At 45.4% G+C, this 22,981-nt stretch overlaps 4 protein-coding genes across 14 annotated transcripts in view; 3 read left to right on the top strand and 1 right to left on the bottom strand.

The window, feature by feature from the left end:
- The first annotated feature begins 2,662 nt into the window (after positions 1-2,662).
- LOC131670964 (uncharacterized) lies at positions 2,663-4,271 on the top strand. Its single transcript, XM_058947032.1, has 2 exons — positions 2,663-2,795; positions 3,810-4,271. The coding sequence occupies exons 1-2, from the start codon at positions 2,691-2,693 to the stop codon at positions 4,026-4,028; spliced, it is 324 nt and encodes a 107-aa protein (XP_058803015.1). The 5' UTR covers positions 2,663-2,690; the 3' UTR covers positions 4,029-4,271.
- A 789-nt stretch (positions 4,272-5,060) lies between these two features.
- LOC131670962 (odorant receptor Or1-like) lies at positions 5,061-7,538 on the top strand. Of its 6 annotated transcripts, none has more exons than XR_009302494.1 (5): positions 5,061-5,439; positions 5,907-6,296; positions 6,416-6,613; positions 6,689-6,844; positions 6,911-7,109. XR_009302494.1 is itself a non-coding variant. In XM_058947026.1 (5 exons), exons 1-5 carry the CDS (start codon positions 5,081-5,083, stop codon positions 7,079-7,081), a joined length of 1,191 nt encoding a protein of 396 aa, XP_058803009.1. In that variant the 5' UTR covers positions 5,061-5,080; the 3' UTR covers positions 7,082-7,538. The 6 variants fall into 6 exon arrangements, 5 of the variants coding, with proteins under 5 accessions (XP_058803009.1, XP_058803010.1, XP_058803012.1 ...); XM_058947026.1 differs by having other exon boundaries at positions 6,416-6,620; positions 6,694-6,844; positions 6,996-7,538; XM_058947027.1 differs by having other exon boundaries at positions 6,416-6,620; positions 6,996-7,538.
- Positions 7,539-7,657: 119 nt separating this feature from the next.
- LOC131670963 (retinol-binding protein pinta-like) lies at positions 7,658-11,093 on the top strand. Its single transcript, XM_058947031.1, has 5 exons — positions 7,658-8,299; positions 8,488-8,647; positions 8,721-8,826; positions 8,939-9,305; positions 10,011-11,093. The coding sequence occupies exons 1-5, from the start codon at positions 8,158-8,160 to the stop codon at positions 10,091-10,093; spliced, it is 858 nt and encodes a 285-aa protein (XP_058803014.1). The 5' UTR covers positions 7,658-8,157; the 3' UTR covers positions 10,094-11,093.
- A 140-nt stretch (positions 11,094-11,233) lies between these two features.
- The window catches only part of LOC131670961 (ABC transporter G family member 23), a 31,738-nt gene continuing 19,990 nt past the window's right edge, over positions 11,234-22,981 (bottom strand). For all 6 annotated transcript variants that reach the window (XM_058947019.1, XM_058947018.1, XM_058947024.1 and 3 more), the window contains 13 exons: positions 19,184-19,447; positions 17,516-17,830; positions 16,671-16,778; positions 15,244-15,337; positions 14,687-14,854; positions 14,124-14,258; positions 13,875-14,020; positions 13,511-13,718; positions 13,260-13,437; positions 13,004-13,190; positions 12,671-12,936; positions 12,508-12,594; positions 11,234-12,426 (listed from right to left, as the gene is read on the bottom strand). In XM_058947019.1, coding sequence (XP_058803002.1) covers positions 12,212-12,426; positions 12,508-12,594; positions 12,671-12,936; positions 13,004-13,190; positions 13,260-13,437; positions 13,511-13,718; positions 13,875-14,020; positions 14,124-14,258; positions 14,687-14,854; positions 15,244-15,337; positions 16,671-16,778; positions 17,516-17,830; positions 19,184-19,447 — 2,371 coding nt within the window. In that variant the 3' untranslated portion in view covers positions 11,234-12,211. The remainder of the gene's footprint in view (positions 12,427-12,507; positions 12,595-12,670; positions 12,937-13,003; positions 13,191-13,259; positions 13,438-13,510; positions 13,719-13,874; positions 14,021-14,123; positions 14,259-14,686; positions 14,855-15,243; positions 15,338-16,670; positions 16,779-17,515; positions 17,831-19,183; positions 19,448-22,981) is intronic.

Below are 22,981 nucleotides of genomic sequence, written 5' to 3'. Positions count from 1 at the left end.
ATAAATTTATAAACGACATCTTAAAAACCTCTATTGATCTCCCAATAAATGAAATCTCACGCGGATCCAATAAGAATAAGTCATGAAAAAAAAGTGCAAGCCGTAGTCCACCTACGGCGCTCGTCTTAGAAAAAAAGAAAAAGATCTCTACTTCAATGCCCCCCATGCCGCGCCCATTAAGTTTACGTCACTACAATGAAGAGGCAAAGAGCAGTGAGATACTCGCCTTCAGCTTCCGTCTTTTTCGCCCCGGTGAATGAGAGCGAGACTCTGGGAACGTCTCAGTGCTTTGCTACGGAGCTCACTTTTTTTTTGTCTTATTCTTCTTCGGCGACATCTTTTTCTTTCACCGAGAGATTTTTTTGCTGTTGCCGATCCTGAGATCCGGATGATTGAATTTGAGAAAGTTGATTTGGAGCTTCGAGAACTCGAAAGTTAAATATATAGTTTGGACTGATATATTTTGAGAACGTTGATTACGTTTTCAAGCGCGCAAACGTGGCTTACTCCATAACTGCACTCAATTATTAAATAAAGCGTATCTTTAAGTTGAGTAACATTTACGTAAATTGTTTGAAATTGTAATATGTTGTATCAAAGTTTCCAATCACGTAGAAACGCATTGGTTGCTCGAAAGAACCATAGTAAATATAAGTTATCCTTGGTGTGTCCCAAGCGCAATGGCTGCGTTTAGACAATTTACAGCTGCTATTACTTCACAACAGAGACTAAATATGAATTGAACTTAATTTGTCGGTTACCAATTAGTCTTACCAATTGTCTCCAAGAGTTAGTCTTACTATCACAAAAATTCTGCTATATCCAACGACATTGTTTGCCATCGGTAGCGATGTATTACACAATAAGTCGAAACAGGCTCTTTAGGTTTGTTTGACGTTTGCGTGAAAGATATGTCGGTGACGCAAATGTTAGATCGCCAAGTGCAATTCCGCCGCCGCAGGTGGGAACATTGCTCGTTCGAGGGTGAGTGTCATTAAGCATTGTTGCACATTTTTTTCAAGTTGATTAAATGGATGAATTTTATTTTTTATTGATTATATTATATATTTGTTATATTAAAAATGACTGGAAGTTCGGAGATATTGTTGAGAGGGCAAGGGTTCATAATATTGATGTTGAATACTAAAGTAATAAGCCTAGAAATATGGTAGTGACATCTATAGGAATGGTATAAGAGCTAAAGGTACCGAATACGTACGTACCCCGAGTCCATAATACAGTTGCTTTCATTTTCTTTTTCAGGTATTGAGTCAAATTTAAACAGTTTGAAATTATTTTCATCTAATTGACTTATTTCATACATATTTTATATTGTAGTTTACCTGTATGTTCATAACATTGCAATTATTCAATCTTGCTAATATAAAATTTCAAACCTAGAATTCAAGTTCAATATTTAATTTAAGGTTCAGTGATGTTATCGACTGAGTTCAAGACGTTTTTCAATGTTTGCTTTCAAATAAACGAATTAAGTTAAAACTGTTTGAAGACATTTATTGTGTATCTACAGAGCGCGTTCAACTTTTATTTTAATAAAAATGAGACAGGAAGGACGAAAGTTTCATATTACTGCGAATGTATTTTTTCTTTATTTAGTTTCGATCACGGAATTATTTTATCAAAATATGAGCTCGACGCACTTTGTTTATAAACAATGAATGCCCCGACAAATTTGTATCTTGATTAATTTGTTTAAGAGAAAATCATGAAAAACATCTTTCGCTCAGTAGATAACGGTATCTTCCTCTCATAACTAATTTCTACCGAATGTATTTATGATTGATCTCCTGTCTCTTACAATTGTAGTTTTATATTTCTTGTAATATTATCTATGTGCAAGCGTAAAACTGCATTAATCCTCTAGGCGTGAAAGTTATATAATATTATTTCTATTATACACAAATGATATGAATGATAAGTGTGAGTTCTAGAATTGTGAGTATCGAATTTGACAATTAAGAATCCCCCCTGCCCTTCCATAGCTATACAAACCAATTTAAACCGATGGGTCGACTTTGCTCCAAGCTTTAACGGGGTATATTGCTGCGAAGAATCCACTTCTACGTGATTTACAAAAATGACCGAGTAACCGAATGCTTTCTAATTTTATAAGAAAGCCATTGGCTTCATGGCTGTTGCGAACATATTGTTTGAAGCTTAGTATACAGATAAATCAGTGCGAGGGCGAATGACGAGAATAAATCATTCCCCTTTTCATGACCGTATGTCATTTTTTTTTCTATCGAAAATACAGCGTAGAGTGATTTCGGAATTCGCATCAAGATTATATATGTAGACTATTGAAAATTGTAAAATTATTTTTTGAAGCCGAGTAATCTGATGAATGAATAAAAGTAATCCAGGAACAGCGCGTTGCGGCTGCCGTTGTCGACACACAAATTTTGCCCAATCTTAGATTCTGACTTGCACTTTCACAGCGGTTGAAAAGCAATGATGGACTCCTCATAAAATTGGGCCTCATCGAAGCCTACAGCTTATGTAGGAAAAAGTACGTGTGCGCGTGTGTGCGCATACATATATACGCGAGAATTGTGCGATTATACGCGACGACGTCGCTTAGCGCGTTGCCATCGGCGATACGCTTATCGAACAAACCGAAAGTCGAAACGGACTGCCCACGTTCACTCGACGTTCGCCCGCGAAAGACCATGTCGGCGACGCGCCAAAGCAAAAGCGCCTTTGGCGATTCGCGCAAGTGCAAATCCGCCGTCTGCAGCTGGGAGCATCGCTCGTTCGAGCAGCATCGCTCCAGGGTGAGTGTCGCGCAGCGCCGTTGCGTCCAGCCCGCTGGATATATAGATCGATTGTGGCTTCGTAGATCGACCGTTGGCATGGATGTCGATTTGGCAGTGATCGCAGGCTCGTCGCACAGCTGCAAATGTAGCCGATCGCTTAGAGAAGGTGTCGAGGGAGCTAACGCCAAAGAGTAACATTAACGTTCGAACGCTAAAGCAACAAGCTGAGTTAAATCGCTGTGCCATCTGTCGTACGAATCGTGCACGAACTGGGGTACTGGTTGTGTTTACGTACCCCGAATCGATAATACAGCTACTTTGCTTTTCTTGTTCACACCTCGGTTCAAATTATAACAGCTTGAGATTATTTCGTTGATTTTGAATATGTTTCGCATTGCAGTTCACCTGTACGTTCATTATCGTTATTCGAATTTTACCTAAACTTCGGAACTGATGATTTTAAATGACCTTTTAACGAATGTATTTTCAGCTGGTCCCTTGCTTTTTGCAATTATAATTTTCTTGGATTCCTTGTATTAGTATCGAGGTGCCAGAGCACAGCTGTTTCAGCTAAAATCTGCAAGAATTGAGTATTACGATTTTCTATATATAAATCATAGATATGCGTTTTGGAATCTGGAATATTTGACAATTGAACAATCTGTTTCTCTCAATAACATTTGTTTGGTTTTTACGACTGTACTTAGAGTATATCATCTATTATTTTCATCTTATTTTTCGAATTGTCTTGATATCCCAGCGTAAATTGATGAAACTAAATCTTACGATTACGATTTACTTCCATAACGTATAAAAAAAGATTTTTTTATAACATTTTTATGCATTCTCCGAGTTGATATTTTTCATTTCCAAAATGCACGAATCGACGAAGGCAAATATATTGAGTTAATTTGATCTACGTAAAGTTACAAGTGATAAAATATAAAAAGAAATCCGAGCGAAATCGGAAATCACTCCTGAAAGACAAATGTTCAACTGATAAGACTGTAATTTAGTAACGAACAATTGCAGGTGCGGGAAGCGACGTCAACGGTGAACATGAAGACACCGGATCGCCGTCCGCACGTTCGTTACGATGCCAAGAGGACTCAGCTTGAGCGCGAGCGTCAAGCGCAAATTGCTCACGACAACTTTATACTCTTCAAGCGTCTCACGGAAATCATGAGCGGCAAATTGCAGCGCAAGTATCCCATCACTCAAGCCAAATCAAGCTGCATAAAGATACGCTGAACGATGAATTTTAAGTGTTTCTTTTCGCTTGTTCAAGTAGTATGAGATAGCAGTAGCTTCTTTTTTTTTTTCGTACGAAAGGAACCAAGAGACTTGACGCAGAGTGCCTTTGAGGGAAATCCGCGTGTGCACTGAAAATCTACGATACTCAATCAATTATATAGCTTTTCGACCCATTTTCCGAAGATGTAATTTTGAGATGTGATTTATGACGTAGAAACGTGCACCAACGTATCGCCTAATGCCTTCATAGAAATTCCTTTTAATGCCGATCGAAATGTTTCGTACTTACTTTGTGCGTCTGTTATTTAGTTAATATTACGTTCATCGCTCTTGTTATAATTACAGTGTACGTTACATTTTGAGATTGTGATTATATTTGAATATTAATTTTCGCATATCAATCATTATTTACCATGAACATTACCCTACAGTTAATATTTTGAAATAAATAATTTATGCGGTGCACAGCAATGAAAGCCTCGATTTATTTATACCTAGGAATATTTCAAAACAATTTGTCATTATTACGCAAAACAATATCTTCATTATCCTGATATTCATTTTTTATCGATATTTCCTTTTCAGCTCTTTTATTTTCACATGTCTGGATTCTTTCGTATAGGCTCGACTTATTATTCCAGACAAATTTAACGTACAATTGAGGCCGTTCCTTTTATTCTTTCAATTCATACATAAATCGCGTAAAAGGCATAAAATCTACTGAATCCTATAAGTAACTCTGGCGATTGTCGATGGAGAACTGATGACGCAGAAGCTGGCCTCTCCTCCCGGATAGGTGCTCATCAAACATTCACCAAGATAAAGAAAGAAACCGCGCTCTTCAAGTCCCGCGAACGGGGAAAATTGCGTCCGGTATTTTGCATGGAATATCACGTCCGTTCGCCCGTGTACCTCTCCGCGCGAACAAAAGCGGCTATAGAGCGAAAAAAAGAAATTATCTTCGCCGAGGTGTTTCGTTGTGCTTTTCCTTTTCAAGGCATCAAGCGGATGTCGAATAAAGGCGTCGTTCTTGGCAGAAGCTCCCGAGTATGCACGTGCTGCAGCTGCCGTTCAAATTGCTTAGCATTACGGGGATCTGGCAGCCAGTTGACTGGGTTAAACCGTGGAAAAAGTGCGCTTACGTGCTGTTCTCGCTCGCCTGCATCGGACTGTTCCTCGTGACGCACTTGTCGATGCTCGGCTATCTCCTGACTGCCAAAACTTGGGAGCAACTTAGCGACAGAATGTTTTTGATACCGACGGGCATCTCCGGGCTGCACAAGCTCTTCTTCGTGATCGCCAATAGGCAGAGGATCATTGACTTGGCCGATTCATTGTTGAGCAAATGCTGCTTGCCGCGGAACGAAGAGGAGCTCGCTATTCAGACGAGATATGACGAGACTATCAGGTCGTAGTTTTGTTTTCTGTTGTTCTTTTTTTATTTACAAATACACCTCTCGATATCGCAGCTGAACCTAATGAAATTTCGTTTGCATCAATTTTAACACTTTTCTCAATGGCACTTTTTCTACCCTTGCAGCAGTGCAAGCGATAAAATTAATCGCACATTAAAAAAGAAATTAAAGGCAGATAGACAGCGTTACAAGAAAATATTATTGTCGTAACGGGGTAACGAAGGTCAGCAAAAAAATTGAATGAAAAAAAAAAAGATTGGTTATTTCTCAATAAAAGTTCTGACAGACGTGTCTTTGATTCAATGGTCGCATGTGAACATTCTAGAAGTTTCAACTTAGAATCGAAAGATTTGCCAATTGAATATCTACCTAATATATTAAAAAAAACACACTCACACATCTCTAATTAGAACGTAAATTTGTCAACAAAAGACGTTCTTAAACAATGAACCGCGAACAGGTCGATTACGGTAGCATGCACGTGCCTCGTGAACGTCACCATGTTGAATCTAGTCGCCCTGCCATTACTGCCATCATCGAGCAGTCAAACTTTACCGCTGAAAGTTTGGCTGCCCTATCGGACCGAGTCGATGTTGTCTTACTCGATAACGTACGTTCATCAGTCACTGGGCATTGTAATCGTTGGAACCAGTGCGGTCGGCTGTACCATAATGATCAACGGCTTTCTATTTCTAGCTTGCGCTCAGTTCGAGCTTCTGAGTCACAGGTTCCACAAGCTGCCGGAGATGCTCGGGAGACTGCGCTCGTCGGGTGCGCCGCAACGACTGATTCGCGATTACGAGACAAGCGTCATGAAGGAAAACGTTCGGCATCACCTTTTCATATTTAGGTTCGTTCGGGCGCCCATTGCTTTCTGCCCCAAGCTCATCGGGAAGTACCTTGAGCTTCGGATCGCAAAACATCTCCGTCGATCGCCGGCCCTTAATCAAGCAACCGTAACGTTTTTAGTTTCGCCGAAACCTTCAACGACATCTTCAAGTCGGTGATATTACAGCAATTTTGCCTCAGCTCGATCGTAGTGTCCGTGAGCGTTTATCAATTGTCGACGAGGCAGCAGATGAACATGGAATTCTTGATGTGCTTCTTCTACCTGATATGCGTGCTAACCGAATTCCTCGTCTACTGTTGGTTCGGCAACGAGATAATGTTCGAGGTAAAGGCGAAGCCGCGGAATGGGAAATCGCACGAGGCAATGTTGACGATCGTTTGTGTACACCGCAGAGCAGCCACTTCCGAGACTCCGTTTACGCCACAACCTGGACTTCGCTGAGCAGCGGCGCGTGCAGAGATCTCGCACTAGTAATATTGAGAGCCTCGAGACCAATAGTCATTTATTGCGGTCACTTCATTGTGCTGTCTCTCGAGTCGTACATCGGCGTAAGTATGCACGGTTCGCCGACCAAATGCACGAGCGAAAAGTGAATAATACGCTGACTTTGGTAGATTTTGAAGGTGTCCTATTCGGTTTTTAATATACTGAGGACCCCGCTCGACTAATCACAGCTCCTGTTTTCTACATTTTTCCTAGAACGCTCATGGACGCGTAGCAGTTGTTACGTTATGTTTGCGACACTGTGTATCTCTAAATATATAGTGTTTACACCTCAACTATAACATTGCTGTTGCTGTTTGTCTCATTTTCGCGCCTGCGAAACGTCATTTTCAGTCGCAACGCCGCGAATGGCAGTCGATCGAGTACTTGATCTGGCGCCGGCCACACTAGCTAGTCCGCTAATTGCGGACATTCGAATTTATTTATAAGATGATTCGATTAACCGAGTCTTCGACTCAAATCGCTCAAACGTACCAGGTAGAACGGCGGAAGCAATTGCTAATTTTTCCGACGATCAAACAAATTTACCGTTCTTCACAAGGGTTTTTGAATTCGGTGTAGCTCTGAATATCGATTTCCGGGCTTAATTGTAATCGAAATCTGTGATCGACAAAGTGACGCTGACCCGGAGGGGCCAAATATCACAAGAGATAAGACTTTTACTTGGCTCGAGCACGTGGAACGCCGATGACATAGTTTGTCCGCTTGTTTGATTAGTGCAAGCGCTGCAGTCACATATACAGAGAGAGAGAGAGAGAGAGAGAGAGAGAGTGACGAAACGAGGAGGAATATCTATTGGTAGTAGCTCCTTTCTAAAATACAGCAAGACCGTGCGGTCTAACGGGGTCTAACTTTCTCGGAAAAATGAGAATTAAATTGAAGATAAACGCGGATACGCGATGACGCGCTACGTCTTAGTCTGTAATTTTTTATCGTGAAAAAAATTGGTATATTGAATGGCGCGGTATGCGGATATCACTTGAATACGAAGAATTCACTCGTTGGACTTGCTTCACGAGTGCAAAAAATTTCACAAAGCTGACGAGGGAAAAGAAAATGCAGCGTTTCGCAGCGTACAACGAAGGAATCTACGTACGTAATGGAGAACGGAGCCAGAGAAAATCTCAGAAAATCCCAAAGCCCGTAATCGCGACCAAGTTTGCTCGCGTCGAAGTAAAAGCAGCGGGGTCCCGGTAAATCGCACTTACGGCCCTGCCTTCGGCTGTCAAGCTGCGCCTGCTCAGCAGCGGCACGCAGCAGCTACAGTGTCTGCGGCGCCGATCAGCTGAGCGCGTCTGTCACGGCGAGCCTGCACCGCCGTCCGCACAAGCCAAGCGACAAAGTCGGCGGAGTCGCAATGACGACGACGAGCGAGTTGACTCAAGAGCACAGGGACTTCGCTGCCGTTCACCTGAACGAGATTCCTGGCGAAAGGGAGAAGAAGATCGAGGAGCTCAGGAGTTGGCTGATCGGCCACGACGAGATTCATTCGAGGACTGGTGAGTCGCGCGCTCTCGTCGATCAGGGGATGGCTTTTGGCGCGGTCTGACCGTAGTTGCGCCCCGGACACGGGAAGTTCCACTCGCGGAGTGAGAGTCGTCGTCGGTGGATCGCTCCTGCCGCGGCTCGGAGTAGGAGGAGAGCACTCGGATCGGCGGAAATGATAATGCTCGGCGCAACGTTGCAGACGAATTCTTCATCGTGCGCTTCCTGCGCGGCAGCAAGTTCGACGTGGAGCGCGCCAAGCAGAAGCTGCGGCTGTTCCACGAGCAGCGCAGCCTCCTGCCGGAATGGTTTTCCAATCGCGATCCGCACCTGCCCGAAATTCAGGAGCTTCTCGAGCTTGGGTAACTGTTTGGACATGATTTTCGCGCCGGTTACGAGTGCTAACGAGCGCGTGCTTGCTCTTTCCCCGCCCAGAGTGCTTCTGCCGTTGAGGAAGGTGGACGAGGACGGCAGGCTGGTCGTGGTCATTCGCGTCGCCGCTCACGATCCCAGGAAGCACAAGCAGTCCGACGTGCTCAAGGTGAGTCGGCTTCCTGCTCGAGTGCCCCGGCGATTCGTCGATTGTTCGATCCACGAAGCGACGGCAATAATAATAATTATGATAATAATAACCACAGCGGAATACTTCGCAGGCTGGCATGATGGTCTTGGACCTGGCAGCTCGCGAGCATGTGCACTCGTCGATTTACGGCATCGTGGCGCTCCACGACATGGCCGGTGTGCAGCTGGCGCACGCACTCCAGGTGACCCCCACGGTGGTGAAGCGTCTGGTCGGCGCCTGGCAGAGCTACCCGAATCGCGTTCGCTCGCTGGATTACGTCAACGCGCCCGCGCACGTGAACGTGGTGCTCAACATCTTCCGGCAGTTCATGACCAAGAAGCTCAAGGATCGAATACACGTGCACACGTCCGACGGCAAGTCGCTGCTGAAGAAAATCACGCCGAGTATTTTGCCTGCTGAACTCGGCGGCACGGATAGCAATTACGAGACGTTGAAAAGTAAGCGTCGTTTTATACCTTTTGTGTAATTTACGTGCGAACGTTCGTTAAGATAACAGAGTTGCCAGTCAGAGATAGAACGCGGATGCGACGGGATGTTGCTTCGCGTACTTGCATCGAAGAATGGCTGTCTGTCGGCAGGGGAAACCATTTTACTTGCCCAGCCAGAAAGCATGGATTCAAAAATGTTACAACTTTTCCGGCAGCCGACAAAAATGTTGCACAACTGTTTCCGAAACGTACACCTTTGCTTGAAGCCAAATGTTGCCAAAATGTTGCTGAAGCCAGTTTTTCTATTATTGATACCGTATATATGTTTGAAAATCTTTTTGAAACACTTGGGCAGAATTTCTAAAACATTTTTGCAATATTTGGCTTTAAACAAAGGTGGACATTTGCACGTTTCAAAAATCATTTCCGCAACATTTTGGCAAAATTTTGGAAACAATTCTTGCTGTCTAGGTGGATGATTACTATTGACTTAAATATCGCAGTGTACACTATTATTTTGTGGTTACGTAAACTTGTTTACTTAAAGTATTTATTTAAAATTGTCACGGATGCACTTGATGACATTTATCGATGGTATGATTCTAAATTTTAATGGATCAATATCAAATAATTGTTATATTACATGCTTATCGAAAAATGTCATGTACAGACATAAATGATTAAAGTAAATGTTTACGACGTAAAAAATTTCAGAGTACTGGAAGCAGCAAGTTGAAGAAAACAAACAATGGTTTGTTGAAGACGAAAAGTACAAATTGAAGACTGCGGGAATTTGACTGGAAATGCAGAATTTAGCACAAACTCGTAGACACCAATCTCATAGTCAATGAGGCACGAAAAAAAGCGACAGAAGAAACGTCGTCAATGTCGTTTCCCTTGTAAATGCGAATCGTCAACGGGAAGATGCTATTTGACGTTGATGAATATTCAAAAGCGCAGCGTCTGTTACAATGATACTGTAAATGATTGTTTGTTTGTTTTTTCTAATGTTTTTTTGCCAAACAATAAAGGCTATTTTTATACGTTTTATTAAGAAACAATTGAGCAATGATTGGTTTTCGAGAATAACAATGTCAGAAGCTTGGATTTTCAAGATTGTTATTATTACAAGTTAAATAATAAAACATACACTTAAGTCATGGGCAAGTAGATCGTCCTACAGCTAACCATCTAACATTTAAAAACAGTTTATAAAAAAAAGAGAGAAATAAGATACATCTAAATTACAATTTTCACCTTTGTCCCAGCGCAAGACGATTGCACTGCAGGAGAAAAAATTGATTTTTTCTTTTCGTTCTAAAAACTCATTTCTCCTTCGTTCATTACGTCTCTGTCGCCGCGCGGCGTCGGCGAAACACGGAGGTACTTTTCGATAACGAAAAGAACGATAATGATCGAATAATCAAGGCATCAGTGGGATCACTTTTTGCGTTCGTTGTGTGCACCATCAAAAGATGTGCAACCGTATTGTGCCTCTATATACACTTAACAACAGATTTTCTTTTTTTCACGTACCAACTTGCGAGACGCATAAATTTGCTGCTCGTCGCGTATCACCAGATGAATTTCACGATGCGCAAATCGAATCTTTATCAAGTACAAAGTGATCTTTTCTTGCGTTTCTCTAAGTTTCGCCAATAAATTTTCCATCTAGTTATCGAGGTTGGCTCGCGCGCTGTTGTGATTGAATATGTATAATGCACGTATAAAAACTCGATTGATATGTGCGCGGTCGGCTTCGCGATGTATTTCGTTCTTTTTTTTTTAAAAAAACAAGCATACATTATCGACGAAACCAATACACAATCAAACACTAACAAATGTTCGGGATATAATAATAAAAATAATCTATTCTACCAATTCCATTTACAAGTATGATTAAGAATCCTTGCCGTATTCCTAAAAGACTTTTTAAATAAAAAAAAGAAATAATTAATATTAGCACTCAAGACTACGTGTCGCCATGGAGTCATCCCGCAACAAAGGAGGGATTGCAACGTGTGCGACACGCTCAGTGACTCGGAATAAAACGTGAACTTTTTCATTCGTTGAGGGATGAACTTTGGCGTTCTCTTTCTTTTCTCCTCGGACATACAAACAACGATCGCTGATGCGCGAAAGTGACAATTAGATCGAAGACAAAGAGGCACGCGTCGACAATCGCTCGCGCAGCAAAAAACGAGCAAAACCCAGAAGGCGATTAAAACAATTGAGAAATCGAACAGCCGAGGGCGTTGCGACGGATCAAGGATGCAACCTAATATTTCGTATATAAGTGTAACTCACTCACGCACGCGCGCACAAGAGAACTATCTCTAATTTCCTTTTTTACAATCGACAAACAAAATCAAACTGCAACGCGGTTTGCGGCACACAGTCACACAGCTTTCTTTGAAAGAAAATTTTACAGGCACCACGATTATTAAAAATTATTTTCTTTATATTTATATACGTATAAAAAAATAACGCTGGCTCATCGCCGAGACTTCGTGATGTGCTCTCGCCTTGGCGGATCGCGCGCTGCCTTTTAATTTGGAAAGATGGACTCCACGACTTTGGTCGTCTTTCGGAGGTTGCGCGACAAAAAAGAGAAGAAAAACGTACTCAAACTTTTTGTTTCTCTTTTTGCCGAGAACGACGGCACAACGACAGCAACAACAACAGCGACGCGTGTTCAAAATAGCAGAGAAACAAGCACGAGCGAGTATTTTTCCAAATTAAAAGCAACGGGCCAATAACCGCGAGCTTTCCAAAGAGCTTAGAACCATCTCGCATCTCTCCTCGTAAGCAGCGTTTTCGCCTGAGCTGTCGATTTGGACCCGCGAGAGGAGACGGGAAACAACAATGATCCGAAGAAGAAAAACTGTACAGGTGGCTTAAAGAAAGGCGCTCGCTTATCCGCGTTTGAACTTGAGCACGAGCATGCTTATCGTGAGGAAAACGACGATCCAGGCGATCGTCGAGATGAAGCCGCTGTACACGTCCGGTTCGTCGATTGTCCAGCCACGGGTCAGCATCGAACGCAGCGCTGTCGTTGCCATGGTCAGAGGTAGGCCTTGCGACAGGTATCGCAGTATCGTCGGCATCCCTTCCACCGGCCAGATCACACCTGCGAACGCAGACCACAATAATCGTAAGCGATCGTGGACGAGTCGGCACGAATGCGTTGGCGTTCGATAGCGCGACATACCGCTGAGCAGCAGAGTCGGGTAGAAACTGCCGAGGGCCAGTTGAATGGCGTTCCGTTCGAGCTCGCAAATCGCCGAAATCACGAAGCCTGCAATTGGATCCAACGTCGGTGACTTTGTCCCGGCGCCTGACGGCATTGCCAATAACAAGAGCGCGCCACTCACCGAAACACATGCCGCAAAGGCCTTGAAGTATCGTCAACACGATGACCCAGCCAATCTCACCCTTGCACTCGACGCCAAACACGATGATCATGAATATGAGCACGAGAGCCGTTTGGCCGCACATCACCACGAACTGCGTGATCACGTGCGAGAAGAGAATTTCGCCGGGGGACACGCCAGCTACCCAGCTCCGGTCCAGCAAACCCTCCATCCTCTCGATGATCAGTGCGGACGACGTCAACGCTACGGCCAAGAAGAACACGATGCTGCAAGATAAAAAGCCGCGTTAATTTTGGAATTGGATGGTAAAAGATTGTCCGCCGAGAGACTCACGTGAGAATGACGCCGGGTGCAACGAAGTCGGTAAAACTCGGCTCTTTAGACCCGTAGATGGGATCTTTGAACTGAATGGGAACGTCGGCGAGCTTTTCGTTTTGTCCGCAAATGGTCAGAAAGTTCTTGGCAAAGTCTCTGTACGCGTACTGGAGGTTGCGTGCGAGCATCAGACCGATTTGCTGGTCTGTCGAGGTAAAGTGTTGCTTGTATACTCGTTCGCCGGTAAAACTGACTTGAGTCGTGAAATACTCACTGGACATGTCAAGCCAGACCCGGATCTCGCTCTGGTCGAGGGTTTCCTCGTCGGCTTCCTTCCCCAAAGCCATTCTTGCAACCAACGCGTCCGTAAAGTTCTCCGTGAAGTACAACGTGCCCCATGCCTTACCTTGTCGAACTGCCTCTAACGCCGATTCAGGATTTTCGTAATAATCCTGAAAGTATGGAATTGGTGAGCTGCTCGAGCGGAATGATTCGCGATCGCGAAGGTAGAAAAGCGAAACCAACTTGTATCATCGAGACGTTATCTAAGGTATGGAGATATCTACAACTAAGAAACGAGGTTTCACACGTATCGAACACAGGGCAAGTCTTGTTTTCCCAATCCATCTCGTGATTGACTATGGCCAGTTTGAGTCCCGTTGGATCCCGGCCGATGGCTAGGCAGAACAGTATCACCTGCATCACCGGCAGCGCGAAGATGAACAGCATAACCCTAAGATTTCAAATTGTTCATTTTGTGCGCACCCGTCGCGTCGCGCGTAACTCTCAAGGCTACGTGTTTTTCTTTTTTCAGTCGTCTTGCCGTCCGTCTGCAAGATCTTCGCGAGATAACGCAAACAAGAATTAGGTCGAGGGAGACGTTACGCACCCGACATTCCTCCACATTCGCAGGAAGTTCTTCTGCAGCAGTGCTCTGATTTTGCCCGGGGTAGTCACCTTGTAGCAGTCGGTGAAGTCGCAGTCGTCGCATTCCAGAGTTGACTCCTTGACGCCAGGCAGTGGCTTACCATGGAGCTGCGTAAGTGCATGTTAAATATGTCATTGAGATACGGCCGGAGAAGGAGAAGAAACGCGAAAGAAAATTATAGCGCGATTCGTATATGAAATGTTGGCTTACGTCATAGTGGCTGCCTATTCCATTGGTCGTGTCGTGAATGAGAACTTCTTTGCTTTGATGAAAGTTAAGGCCGACCACTCCGGACTCGTCTGTCACGTACACTGGCTCGTCTTTCTTGCCCCAATTTAAGGACGCCTGTCGATTCAACGAAGGTGTTCTTCCTTACGACAATGCCCGTCAATTTTCACCGCAGCCCGCCTTTTCAACGTTCGACCTCTCTTTCGCTTTTCCGTTTATTCGTCGCGTCCCTCGTGCGAGTGTAATATCGTGTTTTTTTGTTTTTTTTTTGTGCTTTCGACTGCGATGCTTTCGGATGAAATTCATTGAACGACACGCACGTGGAATATTTATGGTTTGTTTAGATGGTATAGCGATTCTAAAGAGCCACGCTTATTTGACTTCAATTGAGACACGGCATTTACGTTTCCTAATATAGGTGGCCTCCGCAATTTCATTCTACGTTTTTAATAAACATTCACGGTCGATTCATTAATGTGAATTGGACGAGCGAGCGTTTGCACGGAATACATTATCGTCGGAAAAAAATTTTCTTTTGCACTCACGAGGCTGATGTTATTGGAGATGTTGAGCTCAGTGGTGGGTTGAGGGTAGCTGCCTTGTTTTCTGGATAGCTTCAAAAATACATCTTCCAGGGAGGGGCAATTGTACATTTGCAGGAGGGCTCGCGGCGACTCCTCGGCCAACAAACGTCCGCTTCGCATTAGACCAATCTGGAACGTCGCGAAAGCTCGTGTCACTCGTTCGTCAGCGAGGCGAACCTTTTCGTCGCCGAACTGTCCGACCGACGGGACGTTATTTTCGACGACGAACGCGCCAAGCACACCATTGCTTCTACGCTTGACGTTTTTGGAATCTGAACCCCGAAACAGTCGACGCGACTGGTGAAATAAACGCGCTGCTCTCAACGATTGTCATCGTTATTGTTCATAATCGTTTCATCCATTTTTTTTCTCGGGTCCTCAACGCCAAACGTACGACTATTCATCCATTGAGAGATTTTTAAAAGGCTTGCCAAGCGTAAGCTCCGACGCTCAGTGTGCTCAAGCGTATCTGCTGTTTGTTCCTTCGCCGATGATTTGCATTTGAATAGCAAACTTACCGTGTGAGCTTGTCGCGCCTCTTCAATGTAATGCGTCGTGATGATGACCGTTTTGTTGCCATCTTTGGTGATTTGAACTAAATGATTCCAAATACTGAAAAATTCGAAATTTGGGGTGAGACTGTCGTCGCTTTCGGGGAAGCGATATCGAGGCGACGCGATAAGAACGCGGGAATTTCGAAAGGCGATCGACGCCAAAGCGCAGCATCGCGTAGCTCGTGTTTAATTGATCGCGCGATTCTTCTGTCTTCTTCCCCTCTCTCGTGTCCCTTTATACACTTTGATACCTGAACCTCGGCCAAGCTTCATTGAAAACGCCGACGCACCCGACGGGACTTCAACATTGGATATATCTCGTCGTCGTCGGCTCTTATTCGACGTGGAAGTGTTGTCGTTTACTCTTTCGTCGACACGGAAAAAGGAGCCGATTATCGTAATTGCGAGCTGCGGCTTGTCGAGGCTAATTAGAGTTTGCCGTACGTTTTCACGTGGCGCGCGCGTCGGCACATGTCTTTGACGCGCTTCGCGTTGGAGTTTCAACATCGTTGAGCGCGCCACGACGAGAGTCGTCGACGCTCGGTAAAAGCATCGCTTCGCCGACGCGAGCTTGCGTCGCGTATCGACAACGCGAAGGAATCGCTTCGTTTGAGAGGCCGAAGATACCAGAAGTAACGACACAAGACAGCGACGCGTAGTTTAATTCTCGTAATGACAAATAATTAAGTACGTTTGTGCCGGTCATTGTTTGGCGTTCACGGTCACGAACGTCAAGCGGATAATGAAAATTGCTCCAATTTTCGAGCAATTATCTCGAAAGTACACTCGCGCCGCGGAACACGGAGAAGAAATAAGAAAGAGAAAAACGCCCTCCGCGCGTTCTCCTCGCCGACGCGGACAAATATGAAAACCGCTTGTGGAAAGTGCGCGCGACTTCTGCGTAACGACAGAGCCGCCGGGAAGTAGGATAGCGACGGCTACGGCGAGAAGAAAAACAAGGGAGGAAAAAATGGAGTAGCCGAGATATCACGAAAACGGCGCATGTTTAATAATAAACGCGAAGGACGGAGAGCGCACGCGGCATCGCTCTTTTTTTATTTTTTTTTTATTTTTTTTTTAATTTTTTTTGTTGTTGCCGTTGTTGCCTTCTTCGTCGCCGCAGCCAATTAGATTGTAACCGACGGCTCGCGGTTTGTTTTTCCGCGAGCGCGCTCGAGTGAAATTCGAGACATTCGCGTATTCGCCGCGGGATGCAATTCGTTCGCGGCAAAATCAAAGAAGAGCAAAGGCTGCCGAGGGGACGGGGCGATTGTCTTCGCGGATTGGCAACTTTTCGAAGTCGCCAACGACGCGGGAGGGACGCGCTAGACAGACACCGGGTGGTCCCGCGATTGCTTTCGGAACAAGTTACGCGTGACTTTCGCTCTCACCTCTGTCGTAAAAGCGGATCCACGCCGACCGTCGGCTCGTCCAGGATCAGTAGCTCTGGGTCGTGCATGAGGGCCACTGCGAATGAAACTCGTCGTTGTTGACCGCCGCTGGAACAAATCGCCAACAGCGATGATTAATAGGAACGCTATTGAATGCGGATCGACGTCGACATTTCGGAAGGATATTTTTGCGGAACGCGGACAAATTGGCTGTACGCCGATTGGACGCGGATGCTGACGAGAATTAGTTTCGTTCTCTAGCCGATGACGTAAGAACTCGCGGATACTCGCGACAATTCTATCATCTTTCGGCTTGCCATTTGCCGTAAAAGTAATGAATTAGCGAGAAAAGGGCGCATTGTTATTACTATTATTTAACATGGAAATCGACGAAAACGCAGCTCACGCTCGCGCAATAATAAATAACGCGACGACTTATTTATAAAGTGCTGAAGCGTAATCATTAATACGCAACACGCGAAACGGTACGAGCGTGAGTATCTCGTATGAAACGTCAGATTCGACTAGCGAAACTACAAAGTCACCCAGCAACGCTTTCGTTCTTAACGCGCGCGATGCCGGGGGACCGACTCGTAACAATACATCGTGTGAAAACAACTACTTATGTGGTTAGGTTTCTTTCTCAAAGAGCATTCTCGACTGTTCCCCGAAGCCTGCAAAAACGTTAATCAGTAGCACTTCATCTTAAGCGTGACAGCTTGGCGATTCTGATTAACGGAAGCAATGCGAAAATTACTCCTCGCTCCGTTATCGAACAACAAAAAGACAGGTAGAATGAAAAATTAGCCGATTAGCTTTACGCAGTTTGCCGGTAATTAGCTTACCTGAGATTCTTGACAAGTCGATTCTGCGACGGCAGGTCGAGGAACTGCAGAAGGAACCTCAACCTCTCGACGATCTCCGGGGTGCCCATGCCGAAAATCCAACCGAAGTACATCATGGTCTCGCGTATGGTGAACTCGCCGTACAGGGCGATCTCCTGAGGCATGTAGCCGACACGTTTGCCCGGCACGCCGGAGCCCTTGGTGCCTGGTTTGCCACCCAGCACCCAAATCTCGCCGGTGTTCAGTCGTCGTCTGCCCACGATGCACGACAGCAGGGTGGTCTTGCCGCAACCGCTCGCTCCCAGAAGACCGTATCTGCGGGTGCGAGGGGGTCCCGCCGTTATTACGGATCCTCGGGCACGCGGCAACCCGAAACCGATCAGCCGTACGCCCCGAAGAAAGTCAGGGCCCGTAGCGAGTCCTTTCGCGCGTGCCGCGCTTTTTTCTTTTCTTTCGTTTTTTCGTTCTTCGCGTTGCAAAATTAACATTGGAAATTCCGAAACGTCTAGCGAGACTGAGCATCATTACCGTCGACAATTTATCGTCAACTTGACGTGCGCGTGCGTGCCTTCAAGGACTGTCACCATAATCGCATGCCCGAAATGATTACTTTGATTGGGCGTTTTTCGACTCGCTACCTCCGCTTAACCCGAGCACACGCATTACGGCGAATAATTAACCCCGGCGCGGGACTCGAGCTTTCGTCATGGGCGTTTAGGGGAATGTCGATCGGCGAAAAGAGAGAGAGAGAGAGAGAGAGAGAGAGAGAGAGAGAGAGAGAGAGAGCAGGCTGAAAAACTCGCGAGTGCCGATCGGATTTTAGGTGGAGGTCAAGCAATTTATACGGTATATGCGTTGGTTTTATACGCGAATGCGCTTTCCCCAACATTGCGAAAAAAAAAAAATTTTATGCCGAGCAGGTGCTTAATGCTCGATAATTATTCAGGAAATCAACTATCGACCAATTTTTTTTTTTTTTTTTCCACGAGTGGCTGGCTGTGCGTTTCGCGTTCGATTTTCGCTCGGGGATACATTGTCCGATTGCGAGCGACAGGATATTGCGGTCTCGGGCCGCTGCGATTACGCTGTAATCGTCGTTTTTCTGCGCGGCAGATCGATACGTTGCACTTTCGAAGCGCAGTTTTTGAATTGTTTCGTGCCGCCATCGACCGCGCCGCTGAGGTAGCTTTCGAGCACGCGAACTTGAATTTACGAATCTGTGCTGTGGATTCGATCGACGGCGAACCTCGAAATTTCGCCGAATCAACTCGCAAAAGTCGAAATACAGTGAGAAAAAAAAATGACGAAAGAAAAAAGGAAGAAACTGGTTCCTCGTCTCGCGCTGATATCTTTCTTCAAATTCGAGGATGTTTGCTGATCAGCCAGTCGCGAACGGCGAGGAGAAAAGAAGAGTGCGACCTTGACCGTACGGGCTGGGCTATCGTGAAAGCCGAGCTCCAACGACGACGTTCCGTCGCGCGTCTTCGATCGAGAACACGGAGATGCGCGGCGTGCCACTGCAGAATGGCCGCTTCTCGCTGCACGCGTCGGCTGTCGTCTGTCGGAGCGACGCGCTTGAATTTGGAAACCGAGACGAGCCAGGCGGTACGAGCGACGGCACGATCATCTCGAAAAAGTTTTAGAAGCGACAAATTACGCTGCACTCACATGGATCCTTTGGAGACGGTCATGTTCAGATTCTGTAGCACGTGATTTGGATTCTTGCTGCTGCCGTAAGACTTGAAGGCGTGCCTGACCGAGACAGCCTGTTGTCGATTCCAGGCTTGATTGTTGAGTCCCGGCTGGGCCATGACAGGACTCGGCGTCATCGCCGCCTCGGCGTCCGCACTCGGCTGCATCGTCGCTGCTGCGACGCTCCTCAAGTCGCTGCTGTCGCTGCCCGGGTCTCCTGTCCCCGTCGATGCGCCGTCGCTGCGAAGAACCGTGTCGAGCATGCGTTCAGTTCGCGATCGTCGAACGTGCGACGAGGCTGCGGCGCGGCATTGTCGTTCGCGCACGCCGCGCCGCAGCGTCCGTACGTCAGCGAGGACGGGCAAAAATATCGGAATCCCGTGCTCGATGTAACGAGACGCACGAGCACGGGATCATTGCTGTATCTCCGTGGCAGTAGCAGCGGCAGCAGCAGCAGCCGCCGCCGCCGCCGCCGTCGTTGCCGCTGTCCGGTTACGCAAGGGGCCTCCCGGTAAAGCAGTCGCTCGGCTTTCTTTTCACGTTGGGCAACGCGACTAATGCCATTACTGCTCTCGGTGCACACGCACTTGCCGAGCTGCAACCCCGGCAAGAGGCGTCGAATCGATCCGCGACGCGCTCGCTTTCTTTCCTCGAATGCGACGAGGAGGAGCGAGACAATGCCGAGATGAACTTTCGCCGATTGTCAAGCTCTGCTCTCTGGCGCACCGACGAAAGGTCTTCCTCGCGCGTCACACTCCTCCCCACGTCCGTTTCCTTGACGTTCGAGACTTCGATGCTCGCGCGTGTAGAAAAAAAGAGGCCGATTTCCTGACTGCGACTCGCTTCGCTACTCGTCCGTGAAAGCGACGGAATTGAATGAAGAGCGACGACGGCGCCGATTTTTCCGGAAGGATCGTTGCCGTTAGCCAACTAACATTGGAAGCAGGTCGATGGATTGCCGTAAGTTCGATTGTTTTCCGATTTTGTTCCTGATTTTGAGATTGAGCATAGAAGTAGCGAGCTGTTCCGAGGTTACTCGATGCAATTTTCAGGTTGGGATAGTTAACTTTCGATCGCTAATCACATATATCCCGATCGGAAGGCACTTTTACTTTGCGCGCGTTGCGTACGTATAAAATACAAATCGAGCCGAGCAGCAGTCGCATGAGCAAAGTAATTTGGGCTCGCCGCGCCATGGTGTCCGGCAGTTTCAAGTAAAACCAGCAAAAGACGCATCTCGAGAATAATGTGTAATCCGGAGATATCGCGGGAGAAATTGAAATCTCGGAAAAGAGTGCGTTGTCTGCTGCTGCTGCTGCTGCTGCTGCTGGGAAGCGCATAATCACCATTATGATTGTTAAAATGTTCCCTTTCACTCGACGCCTCGCGCGGCGAGCCAGCGAGCGAGCCGTTCTCGCTCCGGCTTCTCGTGTACGTAATTGCGCGCCTGCGTGCTTATGGATTTTCCCAAGCGCGCACGCGAAAACCAGCTTGATTCGCGCGAACGATTGACCAATGTCATTGACACTCGCGGCGATTCTCTTTCGTTTTGCTTTCGGAGAAATTCTCACGTTATCGATGTTGCACAACGGGCAGACTCATTTTCTTTTTTTTTTTTCCTTCTTTTTTAGTGGGCCACGGTCACGACGGCTTTTCGTGACGGGCGACAACCGCAAGGTCTTTTCCAGTACGCGTGCGCGACGTCTTCGGCGACCTTCTTCGCGCGCGAGACTTTTGCAAGCGCCGCTCTCGGTACGCGCGTTATGTGGATTGATTTCGGCGATGGTCTAACGTGACACTTTTGGCACCTATCTCGAGTCGGTAATTAAGGAGATGGCGAGATTTTTCTGGACGAGTACACGTTACGTACGTCAATGCTACGAAGTTAACGAAGTTGGTGGCTTGAGAAATTTATCAATGGATTATGTTTGTTGACGACGTGCTTTCTTACAGGTACTACTATTGTTTTTATACGGAATACTTACTAGCTAATTTACTTCATGAGGGAACCTAATTAAGACGATCCAAATCAACAGTACTCGACTTTCGAACACGGATGAATGCAATTTTCTAGTTTTTAATGATATCCGCGGAACAACGTTGAATATTCCGTAGACCTAGCGAATGTTTTTATTAATCGAAACTAGATATCCAACAAGGTATGGTACTCTGAATAGTGGATTTTTGTGCAACTATTTCAAAAGCAAAACACTCGCGAGAATCTGATAAACCGTAGTACGTAGCTTTTCAGTACCTACGCGTAAACTCGATCTATAAATTCTCCTGTAAAATTGCAACATAGTCTACGGAATTCTAATATTTCGTCAAATCAATTGCCGCCGCAACTTAAAATTTATTATCTGAAGAAATAGATCCATCAACTAAAACTGCAGATGACGCAAATTTAAATTTAAAACCGTCCGCGCAGCGAAAAAACAAAGAGATGTGCACACGCATGACGCGACGGCGAGGTGCGCGCTCGAGTGCCTCGCAGGTGAAATCGAGAGTTGTGCACTTGCATGTGCTATATACATCGCCGTCGCTTTGTGCGGTAATCGCGCACGTGCGAAACGAATTTTGATCTCGCGGGAATCTCTTTCTCCGCATTTTTCTGCTCTTTTAGTTGAGGCGGGTGGGAAATTGATTGTGATTGTGTGTATTTTTTTTTTTTTTTTTTTCTTGTGAGGATTGTCACGAAAGTTGTCAATGGGGCTCAAGTTGATTGGATTGAGTTAAATTTGTTTTTAAGTAGGCTGTGAAAAGATTAAAAATAATATTGAAAAAAAGTGAGGTTAGCTTTTTTTGAGGTTAAATTGTATCCAATCGATTTGTACATGTTTTTCAATTGTCGAATTTCATTCGTCAGACGTGAATCACGAAATACAAAGCTTTCACACTTTTACGTGTAGAAAAAGTAAACACGTTCGGCAGATATAAAGCTTTATCGAAATAACATTCACAAATTCCCTTTATTTGCGAGTGTATGACCAAGGTGATTATTTCCACTTTTACGGTTTGTTTCGTATCTTTATTAGTAGGTGCGAAGTTTCAAGGCGAGTGTGGTGTTTGTCGGCGACGTCGAGTAAGTTTTCACAGAAGAACGTATTTTGAAAGATTCCTTTATATACACTTCGTGGTGGAGTATATACGTATGTACGTTCAAATAACACGTAGCATTTTAATATTCGTTTGAAAATAAAAACGCATCGATCGATGACGCATTAACGTTTGTACAGCGATGAAATTCTCAAGAGTGTCGAATTTTCGTTGTGGTCCAATTTTCATTGCCAACAGTTTCAAAAAAGATATTTTTTGGATAATTTTGCGGTTTCGCTAGTCTCACTCTCACGTGATTGGGATGAGCACTTCCAACAACGGTTTTGCGATTTTTCTCTTACGACTTTCTCGATCATTACTCTATTGCGATATGGAAAATAACGAAGATAACGAGAACGAATATGTGTGATCCGCAAAATCCACCGATCATTCTGTACGTGATTCGGATAAGTATTTCAGCGAATGTGACTATTTGATTCACCCTTGAGGTGGTTTCGCGTTTCTGAAAGTGGTTATGTTGCCTATTATAGTTACATAGCGTATTGTTAGGTGCAAGCTTCCGTGAACATAAGCAGCTATTTGTTAAGATTTATAACACTATGTTTTAACATTTACGCAATGTACGTTTCGTTATATTGATCAACTCTGTTATTTCTGTATACTTTTTTTGTGGTTATTACAGTGAGTTTCAATTAATTGAACTGGTTTTGCCACTCG

The sequence above is a fragment of the Phymastichus coffea genome, unplaced genomic scaffold (genome assembly GCF_024137745.1).
Source record: "Phymastichus coffea isolate CEN01 unplaced genomic scaffold, Cenicafe_Pcof_1.1 PCOF00117, whole genome shotgun sequence".
Classification (NCBI taxonomy): domain Eukaryota; kingdom Metazoa; phylum Arthropoda; class Insecta; order Hymenoptera; family Eulophidae; genus Phymastichus; species Phymastichus coffea.
Note: the sequence above shows the minus strand (reverse complement) of the source record. Positions and strands in the feature narration are given on the sequence as shown.